Here is a 16467-nt window from a genome sequence, read left to right as displayed (position 1 = left end):
TTCTTTTTCTTCAGTAAAAACACCTACCCTAAAATCCCATAGATAAGAGCGGTCCATAGATAAGAGCGGTTTGTGCTAGAAAATGAAAATTGACGTTTGTATACGTTTTTTTGGCGTTGTGTGCTCATGATTATCGCAATAATAGCCTACAACTCTACCTTTATTCTTACTGTTTTCTATACTCTTTCTATCCTGTATCACCTGCTATGAAACGTCGTAAATCGTATACAGCAGCTTTCAAGCTAGACGCCGTCAATTATCGTGATTTGCATGGAACCTTGGCAGCGGCTAGTCATTTTGAAGTCACTGAAGCAATGATAAGAAAGTGGGTTGTTGATCGACAAAATCTTCAAGAGATGCCAGCAATGAAGAGAGCCCGACGATACAAAAAGCCAAGCGTTGAAGAAGTTGAAGATGCCATCTACAACTGGGTTGTCAAAAAACGAGAAGAAAATAGAGCTGTCACGGTGAAAGAAATAAGGACCAAAGCAAAGGAATTAGCAGAAGAGCATGGTCACCAAAATTTCAAAGCATCTGCGCATTGGTGCATCCTGTTTATGGCGCAAAAAAAGCTCTCTGTACGAAGAAGAACAAGTGTCGGTCAACCATTACCGTCTGACCATCTACAAAAATGCTCGGATTTTCGAAAGTTCGTTGCAGCTGAAGCCTTAAACGTATCCCCTTTCAATTTGGGAAATATTGATGAAGTACCAGGATGAGAGATGAAGCTAAAGCAACTTACATAAAAAGTGGAATAAGGAGAAGGATGAGCTACGAAGAAGCTGCATTTTTAGTTAGCGAAAGTTTCCAATCCATTTCATCTGATGTTATTCAACATAGCTTTGAAAAAGCATTGTGTGATTTGGAAAATCTCAAAAACGATTTTGCCATGATGAATATAAACGATGATGACGAAGTAGAAATTGGAAAAGTTTAGTGTTATGTTTAGGTATGTTGGAGTCCTTGTTGTTTAATATACAAATAAAATTTTAAAAATATTTTTTCAAAATCATTTCTTACCGGTAAATTAAACCGCCCTTATCTATGGAATTTTACTGATCGAATGGGCTCTTCACGTTCTATCCAGAGATCAAATTCCGGCATTTCTAGAGAGATTCCGGCAGAAATTCCGTTAAAATCGCTATTTTTCTATATGAATTGTTTATTAAGTGGGCGGCGTTTAGAGTTGAGGGGCGGAGCTTCTTCTAAACTTCTTCTCCGATTTTTATTTATCCATCCATCAAGTTAGAGGGGTGACTGCATTCAATTTCAATTTCATTCAATTCATTTTTCACCGGTAAATTAAACCGCTCTTATCTATGGGATTTTAGGGTAAAAGATTTGATGAATAGGAAAGCTCACGTCTAAAATAGAAATGAAGGACAGGAAATCAATAATATTCATTTTTACAACTCCTTATTGAATTTCTTTCACATTTGATCTAGAAACAACTAAACGACTCACTCGGTTATCGCCTTGATCACCTTGACTTCCGTTGTTCTTCGAGCTTGTCAAGCGTTCGCCAGTAATCCTTCCTGTCCCAATCGCGTGCCAGAGTCGCCCAGTGGTTTCTCTTTTGGAGCGGGATACGATAAACATCTTATTTTTCTTTAAAGGATTTCGTGAAGAAATCTGACCATAAGGTAGGCGATGTTCCTGTAAAGCGCGTGGATCCTAGTTGCTCAGGGCTCTGGTCCAACGATTGGCGTCACGTGTACGGCCCACTTTACTTGTTAATCCCATATGTAATCACGTATTCTGAAAATCCTTTTTTTTGCATAACTTAGAGGACCACCATGGACCGAACCTTTAATAAACGCAGAAAGTAGTAGTGAGTGCCACAAAACGACTTCTCCAAACTAACTAATGCGAATTTCTTAGCGCATTCCTTGCCATGAGCAACATAAAGCCTGGAAATCAACACCTCTGTCCCGGTTTATGTGAGACCGTATAGGAGCTCTCCATATCTTCTTTGAGAAGATATCCGGAAGCATTTGGCCAGAATGGAAGGTCCCGCGAAATAACCTATTTTTTGGATTCCTGATAACTTCCCATGTCTTCTCGTTGGCGCCTGTCAAGAAATGCCGCAGAGGAACTTCAGAGCTGCCGAGCTACAGTATGCCGAAAGGAATTTCGTGAGACCAGAGAAATGAGCGCGTTTCTAATTACCTACTGGTTTCCTAGATTCTCTTTGGATTACTTGGTTTTTTGCATGAATTTTCTTTTCGTATTGCTGAGATCTGTTCTATCCAACTCCTACTACATGCAGTGTTTCTGCGACCTCTTGTATTGAAGGAGATTTCTAGTACATAGTGGAGATGGTGAAGATGGATAGGACTTTTCGTCGATTTCGAGTACGAAAGCGGACCATGAGGAGTTCCGAAGGTGATGATTCTGATGAAGAAGGCAGTGAAGAAGAAGAAGTGAAAATGGGGTGTGTTTTATTTATCACGTGATGAATTAGCACAATTTCTTTACTCTTTTCAATCTTTTTTTGTAACATCTTAAAATAATCTTCAAGGGTCTCTGAGCGCTCCATAAATTATCGTGTTCCCAGTGGAAATGCATATACAGTGGCTCGTCATTCAGATCCTGGAGGTTGTACCTTTTCTGGATGGTAACTACTACTATTTTCTCTTGAGACCTCATATTAGGGTCATTTTGGAACTAGTATCCAGTTAGATCTCTTCTGGGGTAAAGTGTCGTTGGGGCGGGGGACACTCAATGGCGCCCTTATTTCTCGAAGTAAATAATCAATCGGGCCGTAAGGCCTAGGCATTAGTCTTAGAGGATCTGTGACATGTAAACTTAAGTTGCTAAGAGAAAAAAGCAAGAGCTTCGTGAAATAAAGGCGCCCCTGAGTGCCCCCCAACGACACTTTACCCCTCTTCTGATGTATTACATTCCTTTCAAACACAATTAAGTTGTCATGAGCCTTTTTTGCTCTAGAATCCACCTTTCAGCAAAATTTCATCGATGGATCGATGTCATTCATCGGGATATGTTTCTGCAGCATCGAAAAGTCCTCGGCTTTTCTGTCCACCACAATTGTAAGGCTCATTTTTTCAAATCTTAAAATCTCAAATCTCTCTTCTCTTAGAATAGATGCTCTTGCAGACTGTTTCCAGTACAGCCGCAAGTCCGGTATGTTAGTGAAAGAATTATCGAGGTGTTTACTGCAAATACAACAGGCCGAGTCGAGGTTTTGATGGTGTACGATCTCTTTTCAACAATTTTACTTCACAGTTACCTTCAGCTTCATCAAATCTTGCACCCTAATATGCCCCGGCACTCCATTTATCAAGTGGAGTCGATAGATTTAACGGATGAACAAACAAGACATCGTGTAACCGCGAGAGATTTTGTTGATCGAGCACCGTTTTCTGTTCATGGCACTTTTGATGGACGTATTGGCATTACCAAGTCTTCTTGTACGTTAGAAAAGAAAAAGTGAGTGATAGAAACTTTTCTTTCTTCACTTTCCCTTCTAATAATGTTGCCAATTTTAGTTTTAACATGTTTTATTCGAAGTTTCCAACTTAGGTTGGTTGCTGTCGAGATCTGGAAAGGGGAGGATCCAGTGGTAAATGCCAAAATAAACCAGCTGGATAATGGGTTTTTGGCAGCTACGGATTTTCAGTGAGCTTTGGAATTTCATACAGTTCATAGACTCCAACTATTCCCAACTCAAAGCTAGCGTTAAGCTTCTGCCACATCGCAGATGACCCTAATTTTTTGAGTGTTTTTTAAATTTTCTATGCGAGACAGTGACATATTACCAGCGCCTACACTTACTTTTCTGAATTGAGACGCTGTAGCAACAGCAATTCTCTCACTTTTATCATTCTTATATTGATAAGTTTTAATCTGAGCTTCTGTTTCACCTCAGTTTTCCGTCATCTGCTGATTTGAGTGAGGCTTTCAATCTTTTTTGTGTCTGCATGAGTTCTTAAAATTGTTTCTTCTTTTCGCAACCTCTCATTTTGTTTACAGATCCATTTGTCCTTCGCTGTTATAAGCTTTGGCTCTTAGGTGCGTTCCAGCGACGACCTCCTTATTTGTGTTGGATCTTGTGAGCCAGAACAAATTCTCCCTCAAACCTAGGATTGTGTTTAACGGAACAACATCATCAAATATGTTGGATGTTTGTTGGCTTTGGTAAGGATTTGTCATAGTTGCTGGACATTTTTTTTATGGCAACTTCATCACGTTTGGCGTTGGTATAAAGGTCGGATTGACTACTCACAAATTTTAGGGATCATCCCTCACGTTTGTTGTTATCTACCACTGACAGTGTACGATTATTTGATATTCGTTGTCCTAATCAAACAGACCAAGCTTTATTTCTTGATCATGGTATCACGCATATGGCTAGCAACAAATTTAGGTAAGTTTCATAAAGCTGCGGTCGACATAGACACCACTTTTTTCGTTCCTTAGGACCCACGTGTTCGCTGGATTCAATGAAGAGGAAGTTCATATATACGACAGTAGGCGCCTTTTCGGTCCTATTCAACGAATTAATATTCCAATAGTAGGTGTTCTCTTATGGGATTACTTCAGTAACTCCGGATTTTTTGTTGTCAAATGCTATCCCTTAAGGACGGCAGAAACGGACTCTCTTCCATAAAGTGGAATCCTTATCTGCCATTTGAGTTGCTGCTACACTTTCGAGGTTCTGAAAGAATTTTGCGGTGTAATGTACAGGAGTTATCTTTTGATCCTTTTCGAGTCAGTGCATTCTCTTACGTTTTGGTTTTCTTTTCGAGTGTGTTCTATATCGTTGACTTCATTCAGAGAGTGAAAATTGATAGCTTTACGACAGATCAACTTTTTTCTATTGAACAAATATGGGATGGAACAGTATCACCTGATCTCATAGATGCCCGAATGAAAACGTGAGCTTATCTGTTTATCTAACGTAACCTAACTGATTATCTCCTTATAAAACTTTCAACTCAGATATAATGGAACAGAGGAGCTTTACCAAATTCTCTCCTACGGAGAGATGTACGACAAGTGCAAAGAAGATTCGGATACACCTATGCCTCTGTGTTGGACAACACCAGCGCCTGGTAGAAATGAAAGTGACGAAGAGGATGGCACTGTGAAGTTAGTGGAACATCCAGTGAGTTTTCTCAAAATCTCAGGGTGTGCTTGATACAATTCGTCTCGAAAAATGTAGAAGTTTATTTTGCAGGTCTTTGTGGGATCGAATTCTTCCTTAGGAATCAGAGATTCTAATGAATCCCACTTGTCTCCATTTTTTGTGCCGACCGTTTTACGCAGGGTGCAGTCCGACTCGCATCTAGCTTGTAAAGTTCCTCGGTGAGATTTTTCACGTGCTTTGCTTTCAAACTCGCATTATTGATAAATTTACATTATTCTTTTCCATTCAGAAGTGATATGGAGCGTGGATCGTCTGCATCAACGCGTGTGTCAACACCGTTAGTTCAAAGTAATTCAATTGTTGAGTTACTCCAACCAGATAGGTGTGTTTGCTTTTTTCTTCCTTTTTTCTGCTTAATCGCGTTCTACTATTCGTTTCTTCCAGAGTTAGTGGAAAAGTCCAGTCGTTCTTACCACATATGATTATTTTGTTTTTAGATTCCAGACGACTCCATCGTCAAGAGTTCCCAATCACATGATTGGCGATCAGACCAGTGCGAAGGTGACCGGCCCACTATGTAGAAGTCAAGATAGCTCGATCGATAAGGCACAGGCTCAATTTTTTGCTGCAGTAGAGTTTATCTTTGCTGATTTGCAATAATTGCACTTTTTTTATTCATTAATTTTCTACGAAAAATCTTCAGAGTAATTTGACGAACAGTTCTCTGTTATTGGCAAGTGTGGAGGTCAGATCAGGAGGCAAGACCAGTTTGGAAGACAACGGCGTTGGTAGCGATAGGGTAAAATTTATCATTGATTTCCTTAAAGAACCGATTTTATTCTATGGCTCACTATAACTGTTCTATTATTATTGTTTTTTGTTTCTTCCACTACTAACGTCCTGTCCCAGTTCTGTCGTAGTTACCGGTGCTGCTTCCTTTTTTTTTCTCTGCCTATCAAATTGTCGTAGAAGCTGATTTGTACGATATGTAATAAGCATCTACAACAAATTACCTTTGAGTGTTATTCTATTCACTTATATTCTTGCATGGGCATGAAGTTTATATATAGCTGATAACTTTAATTTCCTGTTGCCTCAGTTGTAGTACACCAGTCGCTCCTTTTAAAAGAAAGGGTTTTTTTTAAAGGAATAGTTGTGAATATGATTTTTCATCTTACGCATATGACGAGGTCATTATATTATTTCTATTTCAGGGTACACGTCCAGAGGAAGATCCGTCTGTACCTCAGTCGAGTGCACCGAAATCATTCTCCTGCATAGAGGCGGGTTGTAATTCGTGCCCATCGACGGAATATGAAGAGAAAGAGCGACAACTGGTTTTTGAGGAGGAGTTTGAGAAAATTACCAGCAAGCATGTGAACAGTTTAGCGACTGTGTTTCATCATCTTGGTCTGGATATGACTAAAACGGAGAAATTACGTGATCTGCAAGAGAGAATCGAAGTTGTTATGAACGACTGTGAGCGCTTCTTTTTTCTGTAATACTAAATATTGTTGTATGTGAGATGGCCTACGTTTTGTACAGTTTAATGTGGATCCAGCTAGTGAATTTTTTTTTGAATCAGATGGTAATGATATACCGTACGTCATTCGAACTTCTCTATTTGATAGCCGCTACTCAGTAACAGCGAGCAAAGTTGACAGCGGTTATCGAATCAAGGTAACCTATTCATCTTTTTTTTTCAGTTTCTTTCCATGTAGTCATTTTTAATGCCAAGGCAAACTACTAGCTAATCCCCTGTCCTTACTCACTGGGACTACCGTGATAATGTCCTTTACTAGTGGTATACACAACCACACCTTTCAGCTCCATCACAAAATATACTCGTTCGATTTTGCTCCTGCAGGATACAGTGGGCTTCTATGTCTCGTAGAACAACCCAATGGTCGGTCAAGATTTGTATTTGCTCCGGTTAGTTACCTCGATCGCTTAATTGAACTTTTTTAGTGTACCTAAAATCGACAGACTGATTGAAATACATTTTTACCTCTACTTTTTCAATTATAATAGTAACGTTACTCGCTCACTTTTTGTTTGGTTTCTATTATGAGTCTGTGTTTTCCACAATGTATATTTAGTTCGTAGCGCCTGACGAAGGATTCGCTGTGAAACCTGAGTTTATCAATGTTTTGGAAGAAACACGGATGTGGGAGTCGTTCGATGTACGTTCATCATTCTCTTCCGTATTTCTTAATTTGTGGCCAGCTGTATGCGCTGTATGCGCGGGTTATATGCTTGATAAGTCTTTTTCATTTAGTCCCTACTGGCTCTATTAGTCTGTATTTGTATTTGTCTATGTGAATGCATTCTCGAAATGAAAGATGAATGAATGAAATAAAATCAAATCAAATTAGAACCGGAAAAAATAACTGGAAAACGAAAATAAATAATAAATATAAAAAATAGATAAAATATAGTGAACCCATTGCGAATATTGCAGCAAATCGAGTGTGGCCGGCATGTTAGAGAAAATCCCTTGTTTTAATGAGATAAGTTCTCTTCAGTCAATTCCAAAACACCTATACGAAACAATGAAATCACGCTTGGTTAATGGTATGGACAATATCGACGACCGGAAACCGCTGTTGTGTGAGTTCTTTCGTAAATTCTCTGCTCTTGCTTCTTTGTACTAAGAAACCACTGCAGCAATTTTTCGCGGATTGGCGGGGCAAATTCCGAAGCGGTGGACGCAATGGTTACTGAGTGCGGCCCGACAACAGCAAATTTGTTATGGTGAGCCCTCCCACAACTCGTTTCCTGCCTACTGCGTAAGAACACTAATGTTTTCCATGCATCTTCCGTGGCAAGAAGTCAATTGTTTCTATTCTCGAAGAACTATTCTGTTATTTTTCATGCGCTCTTAGATATGCGTGGTGTTGGTGATATGGATGACGCTACCACGGATCCCGATGATTTTTCGGGAAACGAAAAGAACTCGATAGGACCTGAAGAGTACACCAATAACCCTACTTTAGACGTGAAAGGGTATAAGCCAAAATAGATTCATGTTTAACGCTTTTTGTCATTACACATTTTCTAGGCTCCCTGGTATTCTTCAACTGTGTACATTAGAATCGGAGTCAGATGTAACATGGCAAGATTGCGATTCTGAGCATTTCTCATTCATCAAGGTATACTAATCTTATTGCTTCAAGTAAGATATTTGCCGTTTTTTCTATAGATATTAGAGTAAAACAGCAAATAAATTTGATCATATGTCTTGTGAACAACTATCATGAAATTATATAATTTGGTAATACACAGCTCTCTTCAAATGATGTGCTAATAATTACAAGATCAGCAAAACAAAAACTTATTTCAAGATTGCTCGATCACGTGTACGACGGATGATATTGGCCCCGTACTGCTTACCCGTGAGCGAGGACCGTATGGTGTCTGATGAAAAATTCGCAGCAAACAAAGACATCCCTCGACAAATACCTGTGATATATCTCTGCCTCATAAATGGCGATTCAGAACGATTTATTGAGGTAAACGACATATATTTTAATATCTGGAGATTATCGTATACTTCTATTTTTAGTATACCTTACTTATTCGACGTAAACTCGGAAAACCGGTATTTACTGAGAATCCGTGCTCATTCTTGAATGCTTTCTGTTTCTTCGGTACAGTTGTGTTCAGGTATTCCTTACTTACTAAGCAATGTCGCAGTAAAGAACACGAAAACCTTAAACACATTTACGAACGATTCGCGCAACCTTTGGTCACTCATTTTCATTCCCAAAGGATCACATGACTTATCGCAGCACCACTCTTCAAAATTTTGACTTTTTTACCGTGCACATAAGCATAACATCGGCATCTTCTCCATTCAGATTCCTGAAATAGGTAATAATGATATGCAAACACGCGAGGACAAGAAAGCAGATTGGTCATCTCCAACTTGTTGATAGCAAATAATGCACAGAGAGTTTCAATAACTCATCGGTACTGCAAAACTTTAAGGGTGAAAATATTCACTGTCATCAGAAGGATAACTGTTCGTGTAAGCTGCGTCCGGCATAAATTACCTGCTCAACCGCTAAATTTATAAAAAAAAATTTCTTTTTGAATATTTCGTTCTCAATGTATCATATACAAGTTTGGTAAAATCCTACACTTCAGATACCTAAACCAAATTTGTGATGCAGAGAACAAGTCATCAGCAAAATATGATGCCAGACGCCTTCGGTTGGAGGACAAAATTCATGCGTTCGTAAAGGAACATTGTAGTGAGTGGACAGTCTCTGTTCAAGTCACTTATTATTCCTTACTTCACATATGTTTTAGAGTCACCTACCCTCAACCCGTTGTTCATACCGATGTTGCTTTTTTTACTTGGAGTGCTAACTTCTACACATCCTATGGAATACACAAGAATTGTGCTCGAGAACCAGGTGAATATAAGTTTGGTGGTTTTTATTTGAATAATAATAGTTTTGTTTAGCGAATACCGCTGAGTTTGCGGATTGCTTGGTGCGTTAATCTTCTGCCGACAATAAAGATGAAGGAAGCCTTGCACTTTCTTTTTGAACAGGTGCTGTTCATCTCATTTGTTGTCTGATTACTGGAGTCATTAAAGTATTAATTTCTGTAGAGTACTGGTATGGATCGACTCCAGTTTGTGGGCCTAGGACGACATCCAGATTCACTACATGTTCTTTCTGAGTAGGTTTTAGTGATCATTTATCCGGGAACATCTAGTGTTCGTTGCGTTTTCACCTCATTTATGGCATAGAATTCAAAGTATCTCTATTGTTGTTTACCTCACTTATGCCATAAAATTCAAGGTATCTATATTCGACTCAGGATTGTCAAGTTGTGTCGCATCTTCTTGTTGCTGGACGTTGTTTCGAGGGGGATGACCCTAGTTATGACGAAAAGGTAGGTGGTTTGTTTTTTTTCTTTTCGTTTACTTCTGAGTTGTTTTTTTTCCAGAAGTCGGTCGAAAACATGAATCTCACAGTTGACGGTGATAGCACTAAAGAAATATGCTCGATTAGTTACCCATCTTTGTACACTATGTTTCCCACAAGCTACTTTTTAGTCACTGACGACTTGCAAGTTTCCATATCAACTTTCTTTTGATTAGTACAGCAGGAAATGACTCAAGACTGCAGTTTAGGCCTGATTTGTTGCATCTCACTCGTGCTGAATTCTGTAGGTATTCCTACATATTGCAGCAAATGGAGAGGTATTGTCTCAGACGAAAGTTGCTGAACCTAGTACCACAATTTCTTTGGCCTGATTTCAAAACATCGGTACGTTTAACACTCATTTCCTCTGGTCATTCAACTTGCGAAAGGAGAATATCCGAAACCCCATAAACATTCTCTTTTTATTCATGAGTAGGCGGTTCCCTTTTTAGGTGGACATAGCTTGCACTTTTTGTGGCTCAAGTTACGAGACTGCTCTGCGTAATGCAGAGTCTGCAGTTACTGAACAAATCGTTCAAGTAAGGTCCCGATCGACGGCGAGCCGAACTACTGGCAGTAGATCCTCGGCATCCATTAGCGGGACTTCGATTGGTGGCCCAACAATATCTCTATCAATGTCATCGGCAGGTCCGTCAGATTCGGAAACAAGTACGATTTCGGCGGCAACAGAATTATTACCATATGATTACAACGGAGTAGATGGTGGAACTGAAGCTGAGGTTAGTCGGCTTAGTCGATATGTTCCTGTTTGTTTCCGCTTTTTTTTTTGTTGTAAACTGGTTTTTAAATTTCGTATAACAGACCCCATGTACTGAGGCATGTAGTGTTTCTATTACTAAAATGACTCTGACTTTATGGTTTCTTTAATTAAGATGTCATTATGAACGTATGCCTGAAATACAAAAAAAAAAGAATAAATTAAAATGTTTTCCTGTCAGCAAACAGGTAAAACATTCATTTTGTTACATCATTTCTTCTATATTCACTAAACAAATGGTGATTTTCCACAGATAAAACGTGCACCCGATAGTGCGTGCCCTCAATGTCGTAAATCGTATCCCCGTTGTTCTCTTTGTGGACTTTCTTACGGAACGCCAGTTAACGATTATGATCATCCAGCGGGAACATTCTCTATGATGTTTTCTACTTGCCTGGTGAGTTCTTTTCAGCAATCAAAGTTCGAAATAGTCTGAATCTTGAGGGATACAGTCAACTACTTTGAATTGGAGGGATATGTATCGTGTTTTTTGTTCTTAAGTCAAGGTTATTGAGAATGTTATATCTTTCTTATTTTGCAAATAATAATATTGTACTAAATCATGAATGATGACGAGTAATTGTTAGGTGTTGGTGCAGCATATGGCTTAGCAATTTTTAGCTGGGAACACATTCATTTACGTCATTTACATTGATCTGATATTACTGAGCGCAAATTGAAAAGAACGCCGTTTGAACGGTTCACATTCACGATCGTGCTAATTTCAAATCACATTCCTACATCAAAGAAAAGAAAGAAGGGAGTGCGATCATTCGTCAGATTATATTTCTTCGCCGAGTTATCATTAAAAACAGTATTTTTGAAAAAGTAGTACGGGTCCTATTTAAGTTTTATGTATCCCATTCCAGATGTGTAGTCATGGAGGACATGCAAAGCACATGATATCATGGTTTGAAAAAGAGAGCGGATGTCCAGTTCTGGGATGTGATTGCAGGTAGAATTCATTTTACTGGATACTTTAAGTCAGTTCTAGCCTCTATTCTTAAGGAATTACATTCCTACTGATAGTTTGGGGCTACTGTACTCTATGTAACCCCAGCGTTAGAGACGGCATATCTCGAAATTGACGGTGTTCGGATTTTTTCCGAGTAGAGAGGGATAAGTGTGTAATTAGTTTACGAGTATCTCCAATGTACAGTCAATTTCCCCCACATCCACTAATCTTAAAAAGGGGTATGAAACAGCCGTGTGTGATCTCATCTCCCAACGGTACAACTTACTACGGGTGATAGAACGGTTTCAATTCGTAGCGCCTCAGCAATTATGCGAGTGGACCAGCTTTTGGTGTTTATTTAAGTTATAATAAGTGCATTACGGACGTTCAATGATGCTAAAGTTCGTCGCTTTCGTAGTAAGTTCCATCGTTGGACAGAAGGAAGCCCCCAATGCTGTATTTCTCTTAATTATTAGGGAGCGCAATCAAGTTCATATTCGTGAACTATACCCGTACTCCTATTTATTCGTTAAGGTGAACCAGAATCGTCTGTTTTTTGATATGTTGCCGTTAAACATTATTTCCAAAGAAGATTATTGATTTATAGGTGTCTTCACCTCGAAAATGGGGTTGGCGGACGAACTAAGCAGAGTATAATCACACCATTCTGATGTTTTCAAATGATATGTGTTATTTCGTCCTTCATTCCTTCAATACGTGGTTATTAAAAGCTAGTTTGCTCATTTTTGTCCACGACGTGTTGCCTTGCCGGTGCCTACGTGGTTTGCCTTCTTTCATTGTCATTTTTTTTCTGGAATGCGGTGATCTCTCCGTAACAGTAGTGAATCTGATTCGAATGTGATTACAATTTGTCTCAGAATACGTATGTTAACCATTTGAGTCGTCATGCACCTCCATGGAAATGCTTAAAGTCTTTCGTTGTGTACTTTTCAAATGTATAAGTATTATAGAATAGTAGGATGCAATTCTATATTGAAGAGTCAAACTAAAAGATTTCATTGAAGAGTAAAAATTATACCATTGTTGCTTGGTTAATCATATTTAATACATCGAACAATGATCTGATCTTTGAGTGAGGATGCGAAAGAGTTTCTTCCTTCCCTCTTTCGGGAATCAGTTGTGCGACCAGGTTGAGCAGTCCCAACCAGATAGGGAAGAAAATGGAGAAACGTCATAGTAGCAAAATGATTTATAATCAATCAATGGAACTCAATGTAATTATGAGTTAGAGAGGACTTTAAAGGCAGCATACCACGAATGACGGGTGAGGGACCCCCTCTTCCTCCTCCTCCTCTTCGGGAAAGCTAGAGATGGATTTGTAGATTGTGGGAGCGGGATTGGGTTCCACTCACTTGTTCCTAATCGTCGTAGTAAAACGACTTAGAAGGCTCAGTTTTTCACGACGATTTCGGTTGCAATGCGCCAATCTTGCGCACGGGCCGCATCCAGCTGCGCAGCGCTCGAAAGCCACTGAGTTCTCCTCGATTGCCTGTTCATTCATTCAAGTGAAACCAATTAATAAGTTGCTGAGCAGATCACTGTCTAACATTTCTCAGGGATTCCCTTACCACGCCAGATTCGTGCCATGCCGCCTTTAAGTGAAGAAATTGTCGAAAATCACTGATAGAAGTATCGTACAACGTGTTTTCAATAATATGTGGAAGATTTTAGTTCTATTTCCTTTTCATTTCAAGGCAAACTTTAATTTTGCACCATGCAGTGTTTCTATAATGAGCAGCTCTGTCGGAATAATGGAACAAAATGACACTAGACTTTGATGAATTACACGTGGAAAGGAGCTACATGAACACATCCTTCTCATAAGTTGCTCGCCACTGATCTATTTTCGCTTACTCCATTCGAATCGATCCCTCCCTCATCAATATTACTGGTCAGTATCGAGTTTTGCGTTGAAAAAAATAAAAATTAATTAATTGAATGATTAATTTATGAGAATGTATCCCTCATATGAACATGGTGTGGGTAGCGTGTTTTTCAAACGGTTGATTGGACAAACAGTAAAAGTAGTACTAGTTTGCTGGGTTCGGATTCGAAGCTCGTTAATTCCACTCATGGATGCAATTCGAGTAAAGAAAGCGATGGTCCCACCTCGATCCACAAACCGCTAGCTCCATCGCACCGCCTACGCAACTGCAGCAATCTTCAGGTCGTTTTGATCAAACTGTGACTTGCGAAACCAAGCTTTGTATAAAATTGTCAAGTTTGATGCAGAAAAAATGTCTATAAACTGTTCGAGTTCGTGTTCATAGTTAAAATGGAGTCATTGCAGAGCGTTCCGCATCGCTCGTGAAGGACTGCAGTACCAGCGCTAGCGCTATACGCTAGGATTTCCAAAAGGCTTTTTTCTGGAAGTTAATGCAACGATGGGATAACAAAGAGGCGGCAGCTCTGCGATGACCTCGGAGATCGTTAAGTGAGAAATGCAGGCGTTCCCATCGTTCCAGGATAGGAAATAAATTTGGTGGACTTATAGTCGTCGCTAAGGAGGCTTTCATGGGGGTAGGCACGACGTGTTTGCAATAATTCGCTTTACTTCTCTTGATCCACCCTTTCTTACCTCTACCCAACCTCAATCAATGATTGATATGATGCATCAGACTTCCTCAGTTGTACATAGTTGCTAACTATATATGTGTGCGTGAACGTTATTACAGTGTAACCCTATGATGTCAACTCAGCTAAATTCCAACTCGCGCTGCTATGCTCATGAAGCTCATCCGGACTGATGGTGAAGCTTTGTTTTGGGAAGGTCTATTGATGTCGAAGACGATATCGCAGGAACTACTCAACAAAAAATTGAACAATGGGAAATAATTGAAGTACAATTCCTTTGATTCTTTGTGATTCGTTTGTTCTCATCATCTCTATGGGGTCTTACAGAGAAGTGGAGAATCAGGATTATAAAGGGGCTGAGGAACTCATTTAATGGTTGAGTGCGATCGCTAATATGTGGCGGTTGTGTGAAGAAAAAATAACGCAATGATTAATGTATGACTTGTAATCAGGGCCCGACTCTCTTTTTTCCAATGAGCTCAGTTCGCTTGAACATCGGAAAGCAAATAAATTTATATGCCTTGAACGTCTGTGATTTTTGAAAACAAGTACGTGAGTGCACTTCATGTAAAACCAGCTGCATAGTCGGGTCAAAACGAGATGGAGCATGGTGTAGCTGCGCGAGCGGTTGCGCCGGATCAACGCGGTTTTTGACCGCTCGCAGATGGCCCGCGAGCGGTCTGCATGGCAATCTGGCAAGGTTTGCTAAGTAACGTCATGCTGACCGATATTGGCTGCAATTTTTTGTTTTTTTTTTCATTCTTTCTGCCTGTCTTCTAATCTTCTTCGTCTTTTATGCTTCTTTCTTCGTATTTTTGTCACGTTTGCTGTAGTTGCTTTTGTTGTATTGATCTATATTGTTCTTAAGTTGCTGTATGGCTTTTCTTTATGTTTTGCTCTTGAAATATGGTTCGCAATTGTATTAATTTTCTTTTTTTTTGCTTGTAAAGGAAGGAGGGAAGGCGAAGAAAAAACATTAAGATAGAAATAAATACAATTTTGGACCAAATTTCAAGAACAGATACAATATTGGTCGTTATTGCAGAAGTAAATACAGCAAGCGTCACAAAAACACGAAAAAGAAGCATTGAAGAAAAGATTAGAAGAAAGGGAAAAAGGATGAATAGAAACGAAAAATTGTGGCCAACACCGATCCGGATGACGTTACTTGGGGAAATTTGGTAAATTTCCAAGCAAAACCAAAATCGCGTTGCTCCGGCGCGACCGCTCGTGCAACTACACCGAGGTTCGTGTCATTTTGACCAGATTATATGTGGTTTCCTAGAAATTCCCGACGCTGATTAGCCCGCTTGGAATGTGTCAACGCGTTCCACGTTAATTCAGGATCGTATGATATTTATGAACGCATATATGTATGGCATAAAAATGAGTTGCGGAGGTGAGTCGATGCACCAAGTCAGTTGTTATCTTCTCAAACATACTTGGCCTAGGGCGGTTTTGAACCATCGACAGTCCAGGACCAGTGGTACCTTTCACCATCACTCTAAAGCAGAATAAATATAGAAGAGTGCATAATATGTGGTGCTAAAGAACACGAATAGAAACCAGTAATAAAACGTGATAGGGGATATTGTAGAAATGCGGTCTCTTCACCTTTTAATACAATGAAAAATAAATAAATTCATATAAACTTTGTTGACGAAAAAAAGCAAAAAAGGATGCTATCATCAGTGTGCGCTTGAGATTAACCTTGGAAAGCCTTTTCGTCATTCCGCCTGTGATCTGTGTGAATAAATTGAAAAAATTTCCTTTGAAAAGTCCGATTATGTACCTGAATTAGTAATAAAATCTAACCGAATAACTGAACCGAAAAGAAAAGATTATCTTTCAAAACAGATATTTCCCTTGGGACTAAAAGGTTAAGGACTGGACTTGAACTTTTCAATTCTCTTGACGAGTGAACTTTTTACATGACACCAGAGAACGTGACGGATCTGGTGTACAGCGCGAATTCTTCCAAAGATTAAACGATCAAAGCAGCAGAAAACAGGAAAAAAGTGTTGCTCTCATCTTTGCCCGATATTCTCTGGTTCAGTAAGAAGTATATAAGAATTACATCCATCAAAAT

General features: G+C 39.3%; 1 protein-coding gene across 4 annotated transcripts; it reads left to right on the top strand.

Annotated features, from left to right (window-relative positions):
- Positions 1-206: 206 nt before the first annotated feature.
- RB195_025735 (uncharacterized protein) lies at positions 207-12454 on the top strand (the record flags this gene model as incomplete). 4 transcript variants are annotated; one of them, XM_064214005.1, is made up of 40 exons in its annotated part: positions 207-707; positions 1617-1643; positions 2307-2434; positions 2522-2617; positions 2964-3050; positions 3118-3202; positions 3257-3450; positions 3544-3639; positions 4033-4158; positions 4256-4387; positions 4441-4534; positions 4603-4731; positions 4798-4898; positions 4963-5128; positions 5201-5328; positions 5400-5492; positions 5608-5740; positions 5814-5909; positions 6325-6393; positions 6457-6589; positions 6696-6790; positions 6938-7042; positions 7210-7293; positions 7636-7720; positions 7778-7864; positions 7996-8116; positions 8172-8262; positions 8455-8622; positions 8676-8776; positions 9260-9366; positions 9425-9531; positions 9582-9671; positions 9732-9802; positions 9925-10018; positions 10073-10194; positions 10260-10395; positions 10503-10790; positions 11082-11225; positions 11698-11783; positions 12391-12454. In XM_064214005.1, the coding sequence occupies 40 exons, from the start codon at positions 207-209 to the stop codon at positions 12452-12454; spliced, it is 4860 nt and encodes a 1619-aa protein (XP_064069883.1). The 4 variants fall into 4 exon arrangements, with proteins under 4 accessions (XP_064069883.1, XP_064069884.1, XP_064069886.1 ...); XM_064214004.1 differs by having other exon boundaries at positions 6325-6397; positions 6500-6589; XM_064214002.1 differs by lacking the exons at positions 207-707; positions 1617-1643 and having other exon boundaries at positions 2319-2434; positions 5608-5716; positions 6325-6589.
- Between the last annotated feature and the right edge of the window lie 4013 nt (positions 12455-16467).

Source organism: Necator americanus, chromosome X (assembly GCF_031761385.1).
Source record: "Necator americanus strain Aroian chromosome X, whole genome shotgun sequence".
NCBI classification, from domain to species: domain Eukaryota; kingdom Metazoa; phylum Nematoda; class Chromadorea; order Rhabditida; family Ancylostomatidae; genus Necator; species Necator americanus.
Note: the sequence above shows the minus strand (reverse complement) of the source record. Positions and strands in the feature narration are given on the sequence as shown.